Source organism: Nestor notabilis, unplaced genomic scaffold (genome assembly GCF_000696875.1).
Source record: "Nestor notabilis isolate BGI_N333 unplaced genomic scaffold, ASM69687v1 scaffold6919, whole genome shotgun sequence".
NCBI classification, from domain to species: Eukaryota; Metazoa; Chordata; class Aves; order Psittaciformes; family Psittacidae; genus Nestor; species Nestor notabilis.
The window spans coordinates 62,760-80,479 of record NW_009943178.1 but is presented as its reverse complement, the minus strand read 5'-3'; the positions used below and the strand labels follow the sequence as shown (position 1 = coordinate 80,479).

The following is a 17,720-nucleotide window of genomic DNA, read 5'->3' as shown; positions in this document are numbered from 1 at the left end:
TGGAGGGCGTTAGAGTTGTGTGGAAGGAGGAGCAGACTTGTGTCTCTCTAAGTCCTGCTTTGGAGCGGTGTTTCTCCCTCCGTTCCTGCCCCGCTCCATCAGCAGGAGGTAACGCTGACAGCCGGTGTCGAGGCGCGCTGTGACTTGCCTCCTCCTTGGCCGCGGATGATGAAATGTGCTCGCTGCCCTTGGGTGATGGATGGTTTCCAGATTTTCATTAGAGGCTGTGTAGGGATTGTGCAGGCAGGAGGACACTCCTTGTGGAATTAAAGAGGAAAAGGCTGCTTCTAAAACTCCTGATCTATTTAAACCTAATTTTACAAAGCCATTTCTGCTTCCCTTCCTAGTATTTGGCTTGCATGCTAATCAAGAACAGGCTTACCAAAGCTTATCATGTTGAATAGAGTTGGAAGTTCAAAGCAGTGGTGATGTTGATCTCACTCTGATTTCACTTGTTTGGCTCTTTAGGAAATTAGTCACGATACTAAGAAATTCCGATTTGGGCTGCCTTCTCCAGATCACAGATTAGGTTTGCCTGTAGGTAAGTACTGAAAACACTTCAATACACACGTTTTTGGGTTTAGGAGTTATAACTGTACTTGTACTAGGAGTTTTGACTGTTCAGAAAATTAAAATTCAGCAAAGCAAGGAGTTAAAAGGTGCATCTGAATGCTGCTGTGTCAGAGAGAAATGCCAGTTTCCCCAAGGGGTTGTGTTTCTGATCTTTTGTGTGTTCTTTGTTCTGCTTGTGTGGAATTGTGTGGTGTAGTTTGGAACAAGAGCAGCGAAACTGAACTGGGTGTGATGGAGTTCGTCACCAGTCAGGATATAAGCAAGAATGGTATCTGTCCAAGTCCTTTCTGATTTCTTTTTTGCATTCTACTTCCATCTGGTACCCTCAGTTTATTGGTGACTGCCTTCAGGCTTCTGGCAAATATAGTTGTACTTGTAGATGAGAATGAGAACACCTCTTCTGTCTGGAAGCTTGTAACTGTTCTGTGCAGAACAAAGGGGAAAGTACAACTACTCTACACAGAAGGTGCTGAAATACTCAGAAGCTTTTCTGTGCGTGCACTTACCTTTGGTTTCCATATGCATGCGTACAGCTTCCTCTTGCTTTCTGCAGCACAAAGTTCATTTCAGACTAGGACTGGCAGTCGTCTTTCCCATACCCTGTAAAACTGGAACATTGAACCTGGGACCTTGACTTGGCAGTAGTTTGTGCAGGGGAAAGTCTCCCTTTCTGATCTGCACATGGGGCAGATGTAGTCCTGTTTGGTTTGTACTGTGCTTCAGAGTTTCCCGTGATCCGTGTTTGTCAGTGTTTGTCCATGCCACGCTGTAAGCACAGCCTTGCATCCTGCCTGGCAAGGGCAGCAGGCTTTCTCCAAATCCATGTCTGGATTGTATGGGAAAGTGTAACTGAACTGTCCGTGCTACACAAACAGTAAACAAATTGAGAAGTGCCCTGTAGTGCTTGTGTTTATCCAGACTCTCTTCTTAAGAATTTAGGAGTAAGATCCTGAAACTGTGTGTACCAGATCACTTTCTGGGCGATTCCTGCCTTCTGCTTTTTCACCAGGATCATTTGGCTAAAAATAAACGTGTTTTCTGCCAGCACTGTTCCTGCTTTTGTTTTTCCATACACCTCTCTAGATCAGTGCTGTCTGGCTGAGGAGACCACTCTTGGCAAGGAGTTCCAGTTCTTTTAATCAGCAGATTAAAAGGGTGCCTTTTAGAGTCTGCCTCTTGGAGCGTTCGGTTGGGCAAAAAGCTCTCTGTGGACAGGAGCGGCCAATGCTGTGGAAGCTGCAGCATTACGGAGGGGGGAGTTATGGAGAAGGAATATGGCCCAAGGCTTTGTTCATGATGTCTTGGTGCAGAATCTCTGGGAAGTTTGCTCTGAGAGCTGCTGCTGTTAAACCATAATACTTACTCCTGGGATGAAAAAACAAATAATGAGATTGTAATTCTCTCTCCCCAGGCCAACATGTTTACCTTTCTGCAAAAATTGATGGTAATCTGGTGATTCGAGCCTATACCCCAGTTTCCAGTGATGAGGCAAAAGGTTATGTTGATTTAATTATAAAGGTAAATTTTGGTTTCCTTTAATTTAGATAAATTGCTAACTGGAAGGAAGGGAATTACTCCATTTTAGGGAAGTATAGAGTTTGTCTCGATAATTGCCTTTCAAATAGGGTGACTGCATGGCAGATAACTCATTTCACATTATCCTTGACTAGTAGGTTGTATCCTGTGTATCTGCTGTATGTCACTGGGACACAGCAGAGGGGGGGTAGATGGAGAAGGGAGTCACTTCCTTGGCAGTACTGCAGGAACCTGCCTCGTGTCTTTTAACTGGCTATGCACGAGTAGCAGTCGCTCTTGCTTGAGGTGCCTATGCTGCTACTAGCTGGAAGCAGAAAACAAATCAGTAAGAACTGCAATTTTTGGTGATGCTTGAGAGATTGCAATTATATTTCTGTAAGTGTCAGAAGCTGTTGCTAATGCGTTTATTGATTAAGAAAATAGGATACAGAATCAAGGAAAATCGTGTAAGCTGGGGGATGCAGGATGGTTTGCTCCCAGGACCTCTGCATTCTCTTAAGTCCTTTTCTATGACAGAGTTTGCCTTTAGGCAAAAATCTGGGGGTTTTTTGCATGCTGTGTTCTTCAAGTATGGTGAATTGTTACTAACTACTTAATACTTATTACGTGCTTTGAAAGGTGAAAAAGTTATCATGTGGCTGAAGTCCCTGGGAAAGCCTTGAACAGAAAAGATGCAACAATGCTGCTGTTTTCAGGAGTGATTACAAAATTGTGGTGACATAAGGTTCTTGCTGGAGAGAGAGTGAAGTGAGGGCACCAGTACGTAATCTGGCTGCCACTATTCCTGTTAGCCTGGCTGTTAGCAGAGAGCAGACACATGTCCATGTGTCTGACGGAGCATTTTACTTATTTTGGGTGCTTCCTGTTGCAAGGCACAACAGGTAACTGGGAACAAAGAATTGTCTCTCAATTTCTCTCTCAGATGCCAAATTTCAGACCTGCAGTTTTGTGTGCCACAGTCTGTAATACTGTCTGCAGAAAAGGTAGTGGGTGATATCATGCAAATTATTGCTTTTACAGGTCTACCACAAAAATGTGCATCCCAAGTTTCCAGAAGGTGGGAAGATGTCCCAGTACCTCAATGACATGAAGATTGGAGATATTATTGATTTCAGAGGGCCAAATGGGCTCCTTGTCTATAAGGGGGCAGGTACTGTGACATGAAGGTGGGAAAGCGAAATGGAGGAACTTGTGGTGGTTGTTTTCAGAAGTGTTTTTAAAACTTGATAACTTTGTAGCGAATGTTTGTTGGTTGTTTTTTTGGGATTTTTTAAGTGTAAAATTGAAAATCCACCTTTCCTGGTCTTGATCATAGCCCATCAGAGTTGATATGATGGGAAAGGAGTACTTTGTGTTTACTTTGTGTGAGGAGTAGCTGGTTATTGTCTCGCTCCTGGCACTGTATCATCTCAAGAAACCACTATTGCATTATATTACTGAGAAGGCTGCACTGGAAATAATACCTCAGCTATACGTATGGAGGGAGATGTTCCAGATGCTTCTTAACTAAGGGAGGCTGTAGCTTAAAACGCCCTCTGAGAGTCTCAGTGTTGTAACTGAAGAACCTGCTGTCCGAGAGCCAACTCCATCTCATGATTAAACCTGTTGACTGTGAGGAAATGAGTTCAGAGAAGTAATCCTCTTTCAAGATGCAAGTGGAAGATTTTGCACTGATGTTGGCTGAAAGGGACTGTGCACTTAACTCTTACTTCAGGGGGATAAGTGCTCAGTGCTTCTCTGGATTGTGACCTTTCATGATGAATAATATACTGATGAATTTGTTATACCTCAGGAAATGAGTGATGCATATTTTGCAAACATTCCTTTCTGCTCTGTTTTGGCTGCTATAAAAAGTAGTAGCTAGCAAAGCTTCTTACTAGTTACTTATCTCTTAAGACTGAAATATGTCAATGCTCTTCGTATAGAATGCTTTTCACAGGCTTTTCATTTGGCTTGGTCCTTGGAGATTAATTCAGTTACAATTCTGTGATAGCAACGGCGTACCCAGGTGTAGAGCAGCAGTGGCGAAGGTCTTCTCATCACAGGATAGCAGGAGAAGTCACCCAGCTGACTGCAGGTGTCATGGGGATCTCAGTGACTGCAAATGAATTACAGAAGTAAAATACTAATCTTTGCAGGGGTTCCTGCTGGATGCTGTTTTAATTACAACTCCATTGAGTGTGGACACGCAAATGGCTAGATCCATGGTGCAAGTGAGGATGATGTAGATGTCCTAAGAAACCTGTTTCTCTGTAGTAGGGGCTGTGGTTACCTTTAGCTACCACCAACATTCACAGTTGCCAGGTTGTGTTCTAGGCAGTTATGTGGGACTCTTCATCAGGGTCTGTAGTGATAGGACAAGGGGGAATGGGTTTACACTTAAACAGGGGAAGTTCAGTTTAAGTATAAGGAAGAAGCTCTTTACTGTGAGGGTGGTTGCTCAGAGAGGTGGTGAATGCTCCATCCCTGGCAGTGTTCAAGGCCAGGTTGGACGGGGCTTTGGGTGACCTGGTCTATTGTGAGGTGTCCCTGCCCATGGCAGGGGGGTTGGAACTAGATGATCTTAAGGTCCTTTCCAACCCAAACCATTCTATGATTCTATGTGGGAATTCTCAAGTTTATTATGAATGGTGTTGGGTGGCAGGGAAGGAGTAAATCAGTTGGTCAAAGATCGGAGTTTATAGAGACAAAGAGGCGTTCACTCTTTGTGCTCACTGCTGTGGTGAGTCCATTCAGCATTTCCAAAAGATCTGTCCTAATTGCTAGTCTGTAGTAATTAATTCCCGTGGAATTTGTATCCATATTTGTTTTGGAGTGAATATACCTATAGGTTTTGAATATTTTTTTCTAGGTACCTTTCTTATCAAGCCTCATAAGAAGTCTGAAGCAGAGAAGAAGTTTGCAAAACATCTTGGGATGATAGCTGGAGGAACAGGTAAAAACTATTCACATCCTATGGAATGTCTAGAGAGCGAAGATATGTTTATGGATATGTGTGAGAGCGCTTCTACGTGTATTTCTTTTCCTGGCAATCCTGAGGCTTTCCAGTGGCTTGAGCTCAGTCCTGGGAGCTAGAAACTTTGGAGTTTTAATCCCGATTTACTGTGGGACCTCAGAGAAGTCACTGTCTCTCTGAGCTTCGGTCTCAATGACAAAAAATGTTTTAGGAGAATGTCTTGGAGGCAAAATGGCTGTATGTGATAGAGAATGCTGAAGAGGAAAGCCTCAGATAGGAAGTACTGTGGGTTGGGGTGGGTTGGTTGTTATAATAGAAACCCCCAGGCTCTGCATTTGTGCCCGTGCAAACTAAGCCTCCGCTGAAGACAGAGGGAAGGCAGCTTTAATACCAAAACCGCAGCCACAGAAAAAGAAGTACCCATTTCTTAACCACTCTGGTTTTTAACAGGAATAACTCCAATGTTGCAGCTGATTCGTCGTATCACAAGTGATCCCAAGGACTCCACCAAATGTTATCTTCTTTTTGCTAATCAGGCGAGTGTACTGACTCATCTGTTTGTCTTTGATGGCCTACCGTCTTTGCTGGCCTCTGAGCTTTCTAAAGGGATGGACATTGACCCCTGGAGAAAATTCTGCTTTGTGTGTTTCATGCTATTCCATGTCCTTGGGTTTGTGAATTTCACCCAACCGTTTATGAGAAAACACTATCTGAGATAGCACATGTAAAAATGGTCAGCACAGGGAGGAGCAGGAGATGGTTATTATTTAAGATCTTAATATAATGTCGTGGCGTAAAACAATTTAAGGATAAACTGAACAAAAAGAAGATCTGTAAGTCCCTTTATAAATACTTGTGTGGTGCTGTCATAGTTCCCATGATCATCTTTTATTTGTTTTGAAGATGGCTCCTTATAGTTTCACTTGTGCTCCCTAATTCCTGTATTAGAGAATAAATAGTGTGAACAGATCCTGATCCCTCTACTCATTTTACTCCTTTGCTGATTTCAAGGAAGATTTTGTTCAGTTAGTCTGTTTCTGCAGTAAACCTGCTGGTGCAGGGCCACGTTTGCCAGGGTCAGAGGCAAATTCAGCTAATTGTGATTTTAGCCTGGATTTAAAAGTTGTTAAAATTGCCATCTTCAGTGTTTAGGTGGCTATTAAGTCTCATAGTTGTTCTTAATCTGAATTTACATAAACCTTTAATGGTAATAGCTATTGTGTAAGAGGGGGAAAAAAACCCCACCTCTTTTTTGTTTGAATGAGTTATTACTGCATGTGTCTTGTTGAATACCAGATGAGGGCACCTTGAGATGGGTTGAAACTAAACTGCAGTCTCATTTTGCAGACAGAAAAGGATATATTACTGAGAGCTGAGCTAGAAGACATTGCTAAGAGGCATCCTGATCAGCTCACGCTTTGGTACACACTGGACCGACCTCCACAAGGTAAGCTGTTGGTACCCACTGGAAGTGCGTTTGCTGGTCACTGTTCCACTTCTGTTCGAGCAGCCGTTAGTATAATACTGAGTCTTCCTGTCTTACCCTTTTAAATGACAAAGATGCCCCTCAGAAAGAAGTCTTACCACAACACCTCTTTTGAATAGTAATCTAAACCAGGTGGGCCTTAGAAAGCGTGAAATGAAATTAACTCCTCTTGGGTCAGACATGTTATGCTGTGGCTCTTTTGAGGTATTTTGGGATGTGCCAGTTTTGGAGACTTTTCAGTAAAAGTTACAGCCCTACTTTTCCAATCAGGTTACATCAGCATTCTGATGGCATTGCTTAATACCTGTAAATAGTACAGGCACATATTTGTTTTGCAGCAGCTCTGGGTTAGATTCTGGAAAAACAGAACTGCCGTGTGTATAGATAAAAGCCTTAACTGTGTGCTGGTGTGGCACTGAGTTAGAAATGGAGAGAGAGGGGCTGAATTCACTGAATCTGCTCTGAAACTGGGGTGGTCATGTTTGCTGATCTGGCAAGTGATCTGAGCTTTTATTTAACAAATGTAAGAGCCAAACTGAGTCAGACTGAAGTTCTGTGCCTGATGTCAGCAACAGCCATGAGTAGAAGGCCAGAGAAGGCCTTGATACTTTTCCAGTCTTTAATATTTCTCAGTTCTGAGCCAACTACAGATACAGTAACCCTCAGTGGACTACTTCCGTAGGAACTTAGCGTGTCTCCTTTGGAGCCCACGTGAGCTTTTTGGCAGTCTGTTAGTGGTTCCACAGGATTAGCACTTTTGTGTGAAGAATGACATCCTCTGGTTTGCATTTGCCTCCTAATTCATGTGTTGGAAGTCGGTATGAATAGGTGCCTACCAAGTGTCCCCACATTACTGGTTTTACAGATATCTGTCAATAGCTGCCCCATCTCTTCTGCACTGACAGTTGCTGCAGTGCAAGCAGCAGTGATTACGTGCCTTTGCTCATCCTTTACTCACAACCTTTCCCAGCTCTGCTGTGTCCCTTTTTAAGCAGAGCAGCTCATAACCGAACAGTGGCAATCAAGATGCAGGCAAACTTGATTTTGACTTTCCCTCTCCTGGTACTCTGTAACATTTTACATGCCTTTTGACTGCTGCTGTTTTCATAACCCCAGTGTCTTTCTCCTGATAAATGATCTTAAAGCACGTACTTTTATATGTGAAGGTAGGATTATTTTTCCTACTTGGCTCACTTTGAATGGCAGATGCATTCAATAATATTAGTGCTTACAATCATTTAGCATTCTTTCCTCTTAGCCCTTTACACGGCAGAACTTTTGTCATCATCAAACTTTGTCACCTCATCACTCGATCCTTTTTCCACTTTTGTATTTTTTCATGTGTTGGATGGCACAGCTCTCAATCTGTCTCCCTGCACAACTGCCCCTGGGTGACCTCTCTTCACTGGAAAAGCTAATTTACTCCTCCTGTTTATTCCTACCTGCTAATTGCTTTTAAATCTATCATATATTCACAACTTCCATGTCTTATAAGGAGATCCTTCGTACCCATGTGCTTGTTCCTGTGGAAGGGGACCACTAGGTTTGAGCTCAGTGAGAGACTGGCTTGCAGTGATGGTGGCTTAACTTCACTGCTTCTTCAGCTACTTTGTGAGTCTGACACAGACAGTTTAACAGGCTTCAGACTGTTCAGAGAGTCAAATTAACAGTTTAATTTCCTTGTTTCAGATTGGAAGTACAGTTCTGGCTTCATCACTGCAGAGATGATCCAAAGCCACCTCCCTCCCCCCGGCAGCGATACACTGGTTCTCCTGTGTGGGCCACCACCCATGATTCAGTTTGCTTGCCAGCCCAACCTGGACAAGCTTGGCTATCCCAAGAGCTCTACATTTTCTTATTAACACTGATGTCACCTGATAGCTTTTCCTAAGTACTGTGTGTTTTCCTACAGGGATAACTGGTATGTAACTGTGTCGTACTATTGTGTGTGTGGTTTTTAACAACTTAATAGAAGTCCTGTGGTTTATAACTAACTTCACAATTACCTTTGCATATGTTGATACTAAGTTGAGAGATCATCTTGAATTGCGTGGAGGTAACTTAGACTAACCTCTTAAGATAGTGTGAAATGTTAATTCTGAGAAACAAAACAAGAGTAATTGGAGAGGTAGGACAGAGATAAAACCACTTGTTTGTTAACAGGGGTATGGAATTTGGGAGAGGGCTGTAAAGCAGGACTGGTATTACTTGACTGTGCTCTGTAGGTAATTAATTCAGGGAATCCTGGGGAGGATAGTACAAAGAACAGTCTTTTTTTTTTCCTCCCCTTTGTCTTTTTCGTGCTGTTTTACACCCTTTCCCAGGACTAACAAACTGAAATAACAGGGACTATGCTATTGAAAAAGTGAATAGAATTTGGGCAACATGCAAATTGCTTATTATTGTAACAGAAATTCTCACTAGTGTGAAATTTATTTGGGAACTTTACATAATTTCACGCTGCCTTCTAACAACCTTAGCTAAATCACTGCCAAATGCATGGAGAAGTTCTGGGCTGCATACACGGAGATAACTACCCATTTGAATGTCATTCCTGATGTGCAGGGCTTGCTCTTGGCAGCTTCAGAAATCTCCTTTGCGTACGAGAAAACAGGGTTTCTTACTTCCTATTGTAAGTTATGCTGAGGTGATGTCATACTTGGATAATGCCTCATCTTAGTGTTTTTACCACATACACAGCATTTAATTCTTAGCCTTCAGTTCTTGAAGTACTGTACTGCATGTTCGTTTCCAGGAATTAGTTAATCCTACAGTAGTTTTAGGGTCTGACAAATCTCTGAGTCAGAAGACTTTTGATTTCAGGTGCTAATGAATATGCTTACCCAATATTTTTATTAATCTGAAGCAAAACAAAAGGAATCTAAAACCAAAAGGTTTTGAAGTACAAACCCCTTTATCCGTTACGTTTGTAGCAGTAATGCAAAGACAGGCACAGGGTTTCACGCTGTTGATTCTGTCCCAGATAAGAGATCAAGCACGTGTATTTCTGTTAGAATCATTCCACAGTCAGCAAGAGATGGAGGAACATTCAGCATTTATTCGTAACAGTCAAAAAAATAAGCATTTATGCCAGTGTTATGCTAGTTAGTTAGGATTTCTTACGAGATACATATTTTAATACCAATAACTTTGTAGACTGACTATTCACAGCCAAGTTAGCACAACACCACGTTCAGTTATAAATACATCATCATCAGAAGAAAACAGAAAATCTGCTTGGAACATCCCAATGATACTAGAGCTGCCTGTGTTAGAGCAGCTTACTTTAGCTGTAGTGCTGTAATAAGTCTGCTGGCTAGTTAGCCCAGCAAAGTATTTCAAATGCCCGTGGCACATGGTCACTAGTGTTGATTGCAGTGCCAGCTGGGAGGTGTACTGGACTGGTACATTTAATTCCTTTTATTAAGCATTTTTAGTTGGCTGATGTGTAGACCGATTTCTTGTTCCTTTGAATTTTCCAATATTTTCATTGTTCAAGTGATTGATTGAAAAATAATTTGCTTTGGTTTTACCATTTGGGACAATAAAATCATGTGTTTAGCTTCTAAAATCTGACTATACCATGCAGGGCCTCTCATGAGAGGTCCAGAGAGTGAGGAGCAGAATAGGTCACCTTTAAAAAGTGCCACTGACAGCTCTGGAAGAGCCCTTGCTGCATACCTGGGACAGTACCAGATATTTCCCCTTTACCTGGGAGTGTTGTGGCAACCCTCGGGCTATATTAATGTGTAAACCAACACCCTTCAGGAGAAAGAGTAATGCAAACCACCTATATACTTACTAGGTCTTCACAATTGAGCCAATTTCTTTTCTGGCATTTCCCTGTTAACTAAGACAACTTGTTAATTCCTTATTAATATACAAAAGGCACATGTCAGCTGATGCCGCGAGTAACTGCTGCTGTGAAGGAGACACCTTCACCTGCAAACAGCCCCTCAAGTAAGTACTGAGAAGCTGTGTTTTCCTCTTTCACAGTGCTGCAGTCCTGCCTAGCTCAGTAGAATAGCAACAGCTCTCTTTCGTCAGCTGTTTAAAGAAACAACTATTTATTTTATTATCGTGCTTGCCTGATGCTCCTTAGTGGCATTTTACACTTTCCAAAGCAATGATGTTTGTCTCCTATTGCTAAACAAAGTATTCTATGAAATTCCAGATGCAGCTGGAATGAAAAGAGTGCTGTTCACTTTCAGTTCTACTGTTTACAACATCTCTAGTTGTCATGCAGACATTACAAAAGTGTTTCTACTGTCATCTCCAGTCCTCAGGACTCTTTGCAGCCAGACATTTAATTAAGAAATAGGTTTATTACCATTCCTGTCTTCCTTAGAGCCACTGTGTTAGGTATGGGGCTCAGAAAACGTGGTCTGAACCATTCTGACTGTTCAGAAGGCTTATGCGCATCCTGATGCTTGCACATGTGTGTCAGTACTAGCCATTTTGGACAAAACATGCATGTTCAGACAGAGCCCATTCCGTAGTTCTAGTTAAAGAACTGTCATGTAAAGCCAGGGGATGGATCATGCTGGATATTCTGTTGCACTCACCCTATGGAGTGCAACAAACACCTTTCTTAAAGTTACAGTTTACATTAATTAGATGTTGAGATTTCTCCTTGACAGTGACTATCTCAGTGCACATGTGAAAACCACACTGTTAAAAACCCACCATGTCAAATGCAGCACCAGCTTTTGAGTGCATCAGTTTCTCTGGCAGCCTCAAAGTTACATTTCTTGCTGGAGCTGTTCAGCATCTGAGTTAGGTCAAGATTTGTGAACGTGCCATCTTGTTGTCATCCTGATAAGAGCAAGGCCTGGATGGATACCATTATGTTCCATTCTTCCCTTTCTACACTGCACTTACTTACTTAGATAAAAAGAGGGCAGGACATGTGCTAATGAAAGGGGTGAGAGATTAAAATCTTTTTATGGGAAACAGTCTCTGGCAGGGCTGCAGCAGTAGTTGGTGAGCCAGCACTCACCAGCATCCATCTGAATGTCTAGGTAGCTCTGATGAGTCCACATGGTACAACATGGAATTAATGATTCCTGCATTACAAGTTAATTATAAAAATAAAAAATGACAGAAGATCTTTCTCATACAGTATGTAAACATACCATGTAAAAGATGACTGAATAAAAGGGTGGTGCCAGCCTCAGCTTTCCAGAGTCTGCTGTGAGTATTCTCTCTCAACACCTATTTCACATTATGCAGTAAAGAAAATCACGTGGAGGAGAGTTACCTGTATGGCATTGCTACGTTGGCAGCATTAAATGCTCTGTGGTAAGTCTAATTGGCAGACAAGATGTAAAGCTTTTCCGTGAACAGCATCAAGCTTCTCCTGGCCCACCCCTCTGGACAGGCATGAGGTATTAGTAGTGTTCTTGGTCACGCCGAAACATCATCTCCAGTCTTCAAAGGTAGGTGTTAAAAATCTGCTGTCATTCAGCATTTCATCTTGGCTTAACATCGTCTGAAAAACCAAGGTATGAATGAATAAGCATGTTTGCTTAGAGGCCTGTGGTTAAGGAAATCCACCTGCAGTGAGATCAGAGTCACAACAGAGGGGGTTAGAGCCACATCAAATTAAAAGGACTTTCTTGAATGCAGCTTTAAATGAACTATTATTTGCCTGAGGGGACTCTCACAGAGATCTTGTGTCACATGGCACTCCACTATGTTATATAATTCTTCATCATACCTTTCAGTCCACCTTTTAATTAGCTGCTAATTAATTAAGTCGGGAATTAGTAGTAGTTTGGGGTTGGTTTGTTTTTTCATTGAGTTTTACCTCACATAGGTTTTCTAGTCTGTACCTCTGCTGTGACTGAGGCATTGGATGGTGGTTACTTACTTAAAAACCTTTGGAGAATTGTTTTCAGCTAAGGGGATGTATGTCATTGAGTTAAGGGATAGAAGAGTTCATGAAAACTTAACACAGGCTTAAAGGGAACTTAATTTTTAGTGGAATCTAAAAGCAGAGTAGGTTTGGACTGTGAATGTGCAACCAGGCTATAAGAGGTTAACTTACTCTTCACCACCACCAGCAATGACCTACTTGCATTGAATTCCAGCAGAATACATTTGTTACTTTAAAAGACGAATGGAATTAGTACATACCGTAAGATGGCTTATGCCTTGAGAAAGAGCCCCTATTTGCATTACTGTTCCTTCTGAATGTTCCATCTGTAAAAGTATTCAGGAATGAGTTCAGATCAGTACGTGCAATTTGATTCACTCTATGTGCATCTTTGGGAGGAATCTGTGCCTGGACAAGTCAAGTTGTGAGAAGTTCTGATTCCTGCATGTTCATGAAAAAGCCTCCATGCTAAAAGGCATGTGAAACACATTTAACTGTAGGAAGAGCGAATCCTGGTTAGGAAAGACTGATTCCATGAAACTTGAACTGTAATTCACAGAAGGAAAGAAAAAGCTTAACTGATACTGACAATAGAGTGATGTTTTCCTGATGGTGTAACACTTATTATACTTCTGGTAGTATCTTTGACAGGCAAGAAGCAAGAGTCCTTCAAGATACAGTCCCACCTACTCTGAGATAAAAGGTTGTCATCAGTTCTAGGGCATTGACATTTCCCTGCATGACCGCATGCTCAGAAGTCACACTTAAAAGACCATGCTCCTAGAGGAAAATCTAGGATTTTGGTACTGCCTGAACAACTGCTTAGTGTAAGTAAGTTCTTGGCTCAAAGTTACTGCAGTCACTTGCAACTCTTCACTATGCAAGTGCACATCCATGCTCGGTTACAGTCAGGATTCAGTACTGACCCTGCTGAGGAACAGTACTTCATTTACTGAAGTAAAGCTTCCAATTAATATGGAAAAAGACAGTGGTTAGGTAATGAACACAAGTGATGAGATGTTTGTTAGATGCAGTAAACCATGCATATGAAAAATTACCTTCACGGTTAGTCTGTTCAATTTTGTGACCCTTCTCTTATCAGGCTTAAAATGATTTTATCTCACATCAGGCGCTACTGGAGATGGGGCAGTTCACCCCAGCTGCCTCTGTCTGGCTCTTGTGTGTCGCTGAAGCTCACACAAGGCTCCAGGAGCTCCATTTTTCAGGGTTTACATCCCTTTACACAACAGCAAAGTTGGATAAAATTTGATGGGTTTTAGTCTTCCTCGTTAGTCTGTGTGATGTCTGGAGAGTTTCATGCACAAGTTCACTACTACGTAACAGAAGTGAATCATTTCAGGATGGGTTTATTAATAATCTTGTTCATTACTGATGCACTGTTTGTTTTCACATACACCCTTCTAAGCAAAACTACTCCCCACTGTACATAATGAAAGAAAAATTCAGTTGGATTCTTTGATTAACATCCATTAAAAATATATAATCCAGTTGTCACTTAATATATAACTTGATAGCTTTGTACAAATCAGTCCAAATAAATTTATTACATTTAAAAAACACCCATAAAGATCATGAAAAAAGTAGTTTGCCATATAGAGATTAAGCAAGCTAGAAGTACAAGTCTTGTTTCCTGCCACCACCACCTTAATTGTCAAAATACATCGATCTTCATAGTGTAAAGGTGTCCTATACCTGAAAAAGGGCTTGAAGATGGATGAGTTTATATGATATTGATTAAAAAAATTAACCTGACATTCTTAGTACAGAACTCTTTCTAGTGTCCACAGCCAGTATTTTCTCAGTAAGTTCATGCAGGTGCAGCAAATACTTCGTTGCATGCTAACATTTGGTTATTTGCAAGCTTTGGAATGCATGGAGAGGATGAGATGAGATGAGAATGGCATCAGTCTGGCTGTCCCACCTGATCCAGCTCCCTGTCAGTGACGGGACTAAGGCCTTTATATCCACCGTAGTTCTTCTGAGAACCATTTGTAGCACCTGGGTTTGTATCCATAGGACAAATGTAGTCTGTTGATTCATCAAATTTCTTTTTCCTTAAGTTTCCAAAATGTGAAAATCCAAGTTTTTTTGGCTAAAACAAGAAGACAGTTTTATAACGCAGTAAGTTATACATAAGAAAAATAAGGTTGCCCTTTAAACATTCAAACCCCTCTTCTTTTTGATTTACTGTTATATCCTAGTCCTCCAGGTAAGTAGATTCTAAATTAAATTAATTTGTTTTCAAAGCAGGAGTTACAGTTTATATCAAGTACATTTTGATAGTGTTCCTTCTAAGAAAAGATGGAAGGTAAATGAGACCGATGGGATTGCATGATTATTTCAGGAGCTGATTTAAACAGACACAAATTAAATCCTTCAGTATCTGGACTTAAGGAAAATATAACACTACTCCTTTTAGCGTAGAGTTAGCGCTGGCCTCTCCCTGCTCACATTTGTTCCTTATTTTCTCTACAAGACAGGGAGAGTAATGTCTGAACTTCCCAAGTACCTCCCCTTTGAAAGCAGGACATACCCGGACTTTGGCGGTGGTGGTCAGAGGTGTGTATGCTGTGGACTCCGTTATTTCTCTCTTTTCTTGTTGAGCCTCTGCTCCAATTAATACGTTGAAATTGGTCGTCAGGTGCCGCCGCAGCAACGTCTTCTGAGGGGGAATATTCAGCAGCATCGCCAGCGTGTCGCCGTTGAAGCGAGGCTCGAGAAGCTGTTAAAAAATTGGCAGAACAGGGGTTTTTACATGGTTAAATATTTGCAATATGAAGCCACTACAGTGCTTGTCAGAGGAATGTCTCATTGCTGAGCTTTTATAACTCACTTGTGATTTGATACTCACTAGGGCTTGAATGGGAAATCCACGAATGTGGGCACTAAGAGATGCAGAACTTGATCGGATTTATCCTCATCAGCAAACCTTCCATTTGTTTGGATTGAATGAGTTTGTTTTCAGAGTTTTGTGCTCTACTCAGAGTATAAACTGAATCTTAGCACATGTTTTTCTATTTCATTTTTGCAAAAATTCTACAGCACTAGAATCGGGGTATTTCGGAAGTCTGACTTCATTAAGCTGCAAACAGCTCTGGATATTTGGAATTAAAAATCCCCATTCCTGACTGCCAGCAAGACCTCTGTGAGTTCAGGGCAGTCATTTGCTGTGGCTCAGAATTCTAGTAAAACCCCTCCAAGAAACACCTTGTGATGCCTTATTATTAAGTACCTTTCCCATGGTACAGTTTGGGTTTGGTTTGGTTTTTAATGTACCGCTGTTAAACACTCATGCACAGCTCAGCTTTCATTATAAAACCTGGTTTAGCAGTTCCTTTTTATTTTAGCTTTCCTTTATAAAATTAAGATACATGAATCATACAACCAGGCGCTTTACAAGGCCAGATCGTGCTGTTGTATCACAGGCACATCTGTTCCCTCTGGCTGGACAAACACCAGGCAAAACACGTTCTATGTTACGGTCTGTCAGTTGCCAGTGGGTGTGTAGTAAAACGTTAGAGCAAACGTGGAGAAGTCTCACAATGAGGGCGCCGTGCACTCCGCTTCCTCGCAGGTTCGGTGCGTATTCTGCCAGGTCGACGGATCTGAGCCATTCCATCACTCTGTGGTTGGACCACTGAACAACTTCAGAAGGCGAGCCGTTACTCTGTTGAAGAAACCAGAGGTCATGACGACACTGCAGCCAGTATTGTCACTGCACATTCACAACATCTGCCCTCAGTTCAGATAAAGCCGTTGCTCCTCCTCTCCCTCAAAGAGCAGTGTTTCTTCCCTGGATTCTAAAGTATTGTTCTGGATCAAGGTGAAACCCCGTACATTGACTGCATCAAGTAGTGTAACAGTAGAGACCACAGATACTAGCTGTAAAAAAGGGAGCATTTTGAGAACAGTATTTATTGTCAGGCTTTAATACTAAATGAATAAGTTATACTGACTTACTGTCAGGTTTTAATACAAAATGAGTAAGTTCGGCTCATGAGGTAAGGCAAAAACCTCAGTCTTTGGGAGTTAAAAATTAGGAGGCAAAGAAAAAACATTCCAAATTACTATCCCAGAAGTTGAATTAACTTCTAAGCGAATGATTTCTCAAGGGAAGTGTGTAAGACCAGCTCGTAAGCGGCTCAAGCACTTAAGGCCTGAGTAGATTTTTATTACTGGTGAGTACACTTTACATTCCAGAGCTGGAAAGCAGCATAACTACTGCTTTAGGCGCAGCTCCCCAGGAGCGGCGACTCTACTGCCTCACTGCACACTGCTGACTGTCTGTCACCTTTGGCTGGAATCAGGTACTTGTTTGATTTAATTTATTTAAACATAATCTTTCTTACCTCCTCAACTGGTCTCCTGCGCAGACAGTGGGGGTTGAAACCATTGATGTGCAGCACATGAATGGCACATTTAATACTCAGGTGATGCAGCTGACTGGTGACTTTCAGAAAGAGAAGGTCATTCTGTGAAGGGGAGAGCCCTTTAAGTGGCACAGAATACATACCAAAATAGGAGCCTTCCCCAGGAAGAGAGATGTCAAACTTGCTGCGTGGTTTTATGTAAAGACAAAACTGAACTTCTGATAACTGTGCTATGAAAAAAATGACTAAATTAGCTGTTTGTTTGTTAACAAGAATTATCCAGCTGTAGGAAAACACAGTGGCTACGTGTAGTGCATGGTTTGCTGCTCATGTGGCTGGAGCTCTACCAGTTACTGGACTTGCTGCTTATCTTTAGTTTATTTAATATTGTTGCTAACTTGGTGAGGAGAACAATGAACTCCTGAAGCTGCATGTAAAATAAGTCATTTTACCTTTAATCATGGTGTGCTACATGGCACTGAAAGACAGTCCGTGGAAGTGAGCTGTAACATAGCCTGTAACTTATGTACCTTAGGAGTAGTAATTATGCACGAGACAACGCAAAGGAGTTGGTTACTACTGGCACTATTTCTGCTTGCAAAAAATTCCTTAACTGCTCACACTCAAAGGAAAATTATAAAGTTCTTTGCTCATTCTGAAGTTAAATTTGGTTAAACGGAGGAAAAAGGATTTTAGCTTACCACAGTTAAGTACTGCAACATTCTCCCATCCACTCTGGCTTCATGAAACTGGTCTTTGTACTGAGGTAAACCAATGTCATCGAGCCATCCTGCAGATAGAGGAACAATGATGTACCCAAATTCAGATCAAAGCCCTTCTCCCCTTCCTGAGGCGTTCAGGTATCTCCTTCTACCTGTTCACCTTTCCAAAGGTCAGCCT

General features: G+C 41.7%; 2 protein-coding genes across 2 annotated transcripts in view; one reads left to right on the top strand and one right to left on the bottom strand.

Annotated features, from left to right (window-relative positions):
- Positions 1–468: 468 nt before the first annotated feature.
- Positions 469–17,720, top strand: part of LOC104411386 (NADH-cytochrome b5 reductase 2) — a gene marked incomplete at its 5' end in the record, with an annotated part of 19,492 nt that continues 2,240 nt past the window's right edge. Inside the window, 7 exons of the mRNA XM_010021789.1 lie at positions 469–541; positions 1,985–2,091; positions 3,130–3,259; positions 4,961–5,044; positions 5,516–5,601; positions 6,413–6,512; positions 8,241–8,442. Coding sequence (XP_010020091.1) covers positions 469–541; positions 1,985–2,091; positions 3,130–3,259; positions 4,961–5,044; positions 5,516–5,601; positions 6,413–6,512; positions 8,241–8,413 — 753 coding nt within the window. The remainder of the gene's footprint in view (positions 542–1,984; positions 2,092–3,129; positions 3,260–4,960; positions 5,045–5,515; positions 5,602–6,412; positions 6,513–8,240; positions 8,443–17,720) is intronic.
- PPFIBP2 (PTPRF interacting protein, binding protein 2 (liprin beta 2)) overlaps positions 12,604–17,720 on the bottom strand; it is a 47,262-nt gene continuing 42,145 nt past the window's right edge. The window contains 7 exon segments of the mRNA XM_010021788.1: positions 12,604–12,669; positions 12,672–12,755; positions 14,372–14,542; positions 14,984–15,172; positions 15,992–16,115; positions 16,786–16,922; positions 17,522–17,610. Coding sequence (XP_010020090.1) covers positions 12,604–12,669; positions 12,672–12,755; positions 14,372–14,542; positions 14,984–15,172; positions 15,992–16,115; positions 16,786–16,922; positions 17,522–17,610 — 860 coding nt within the window.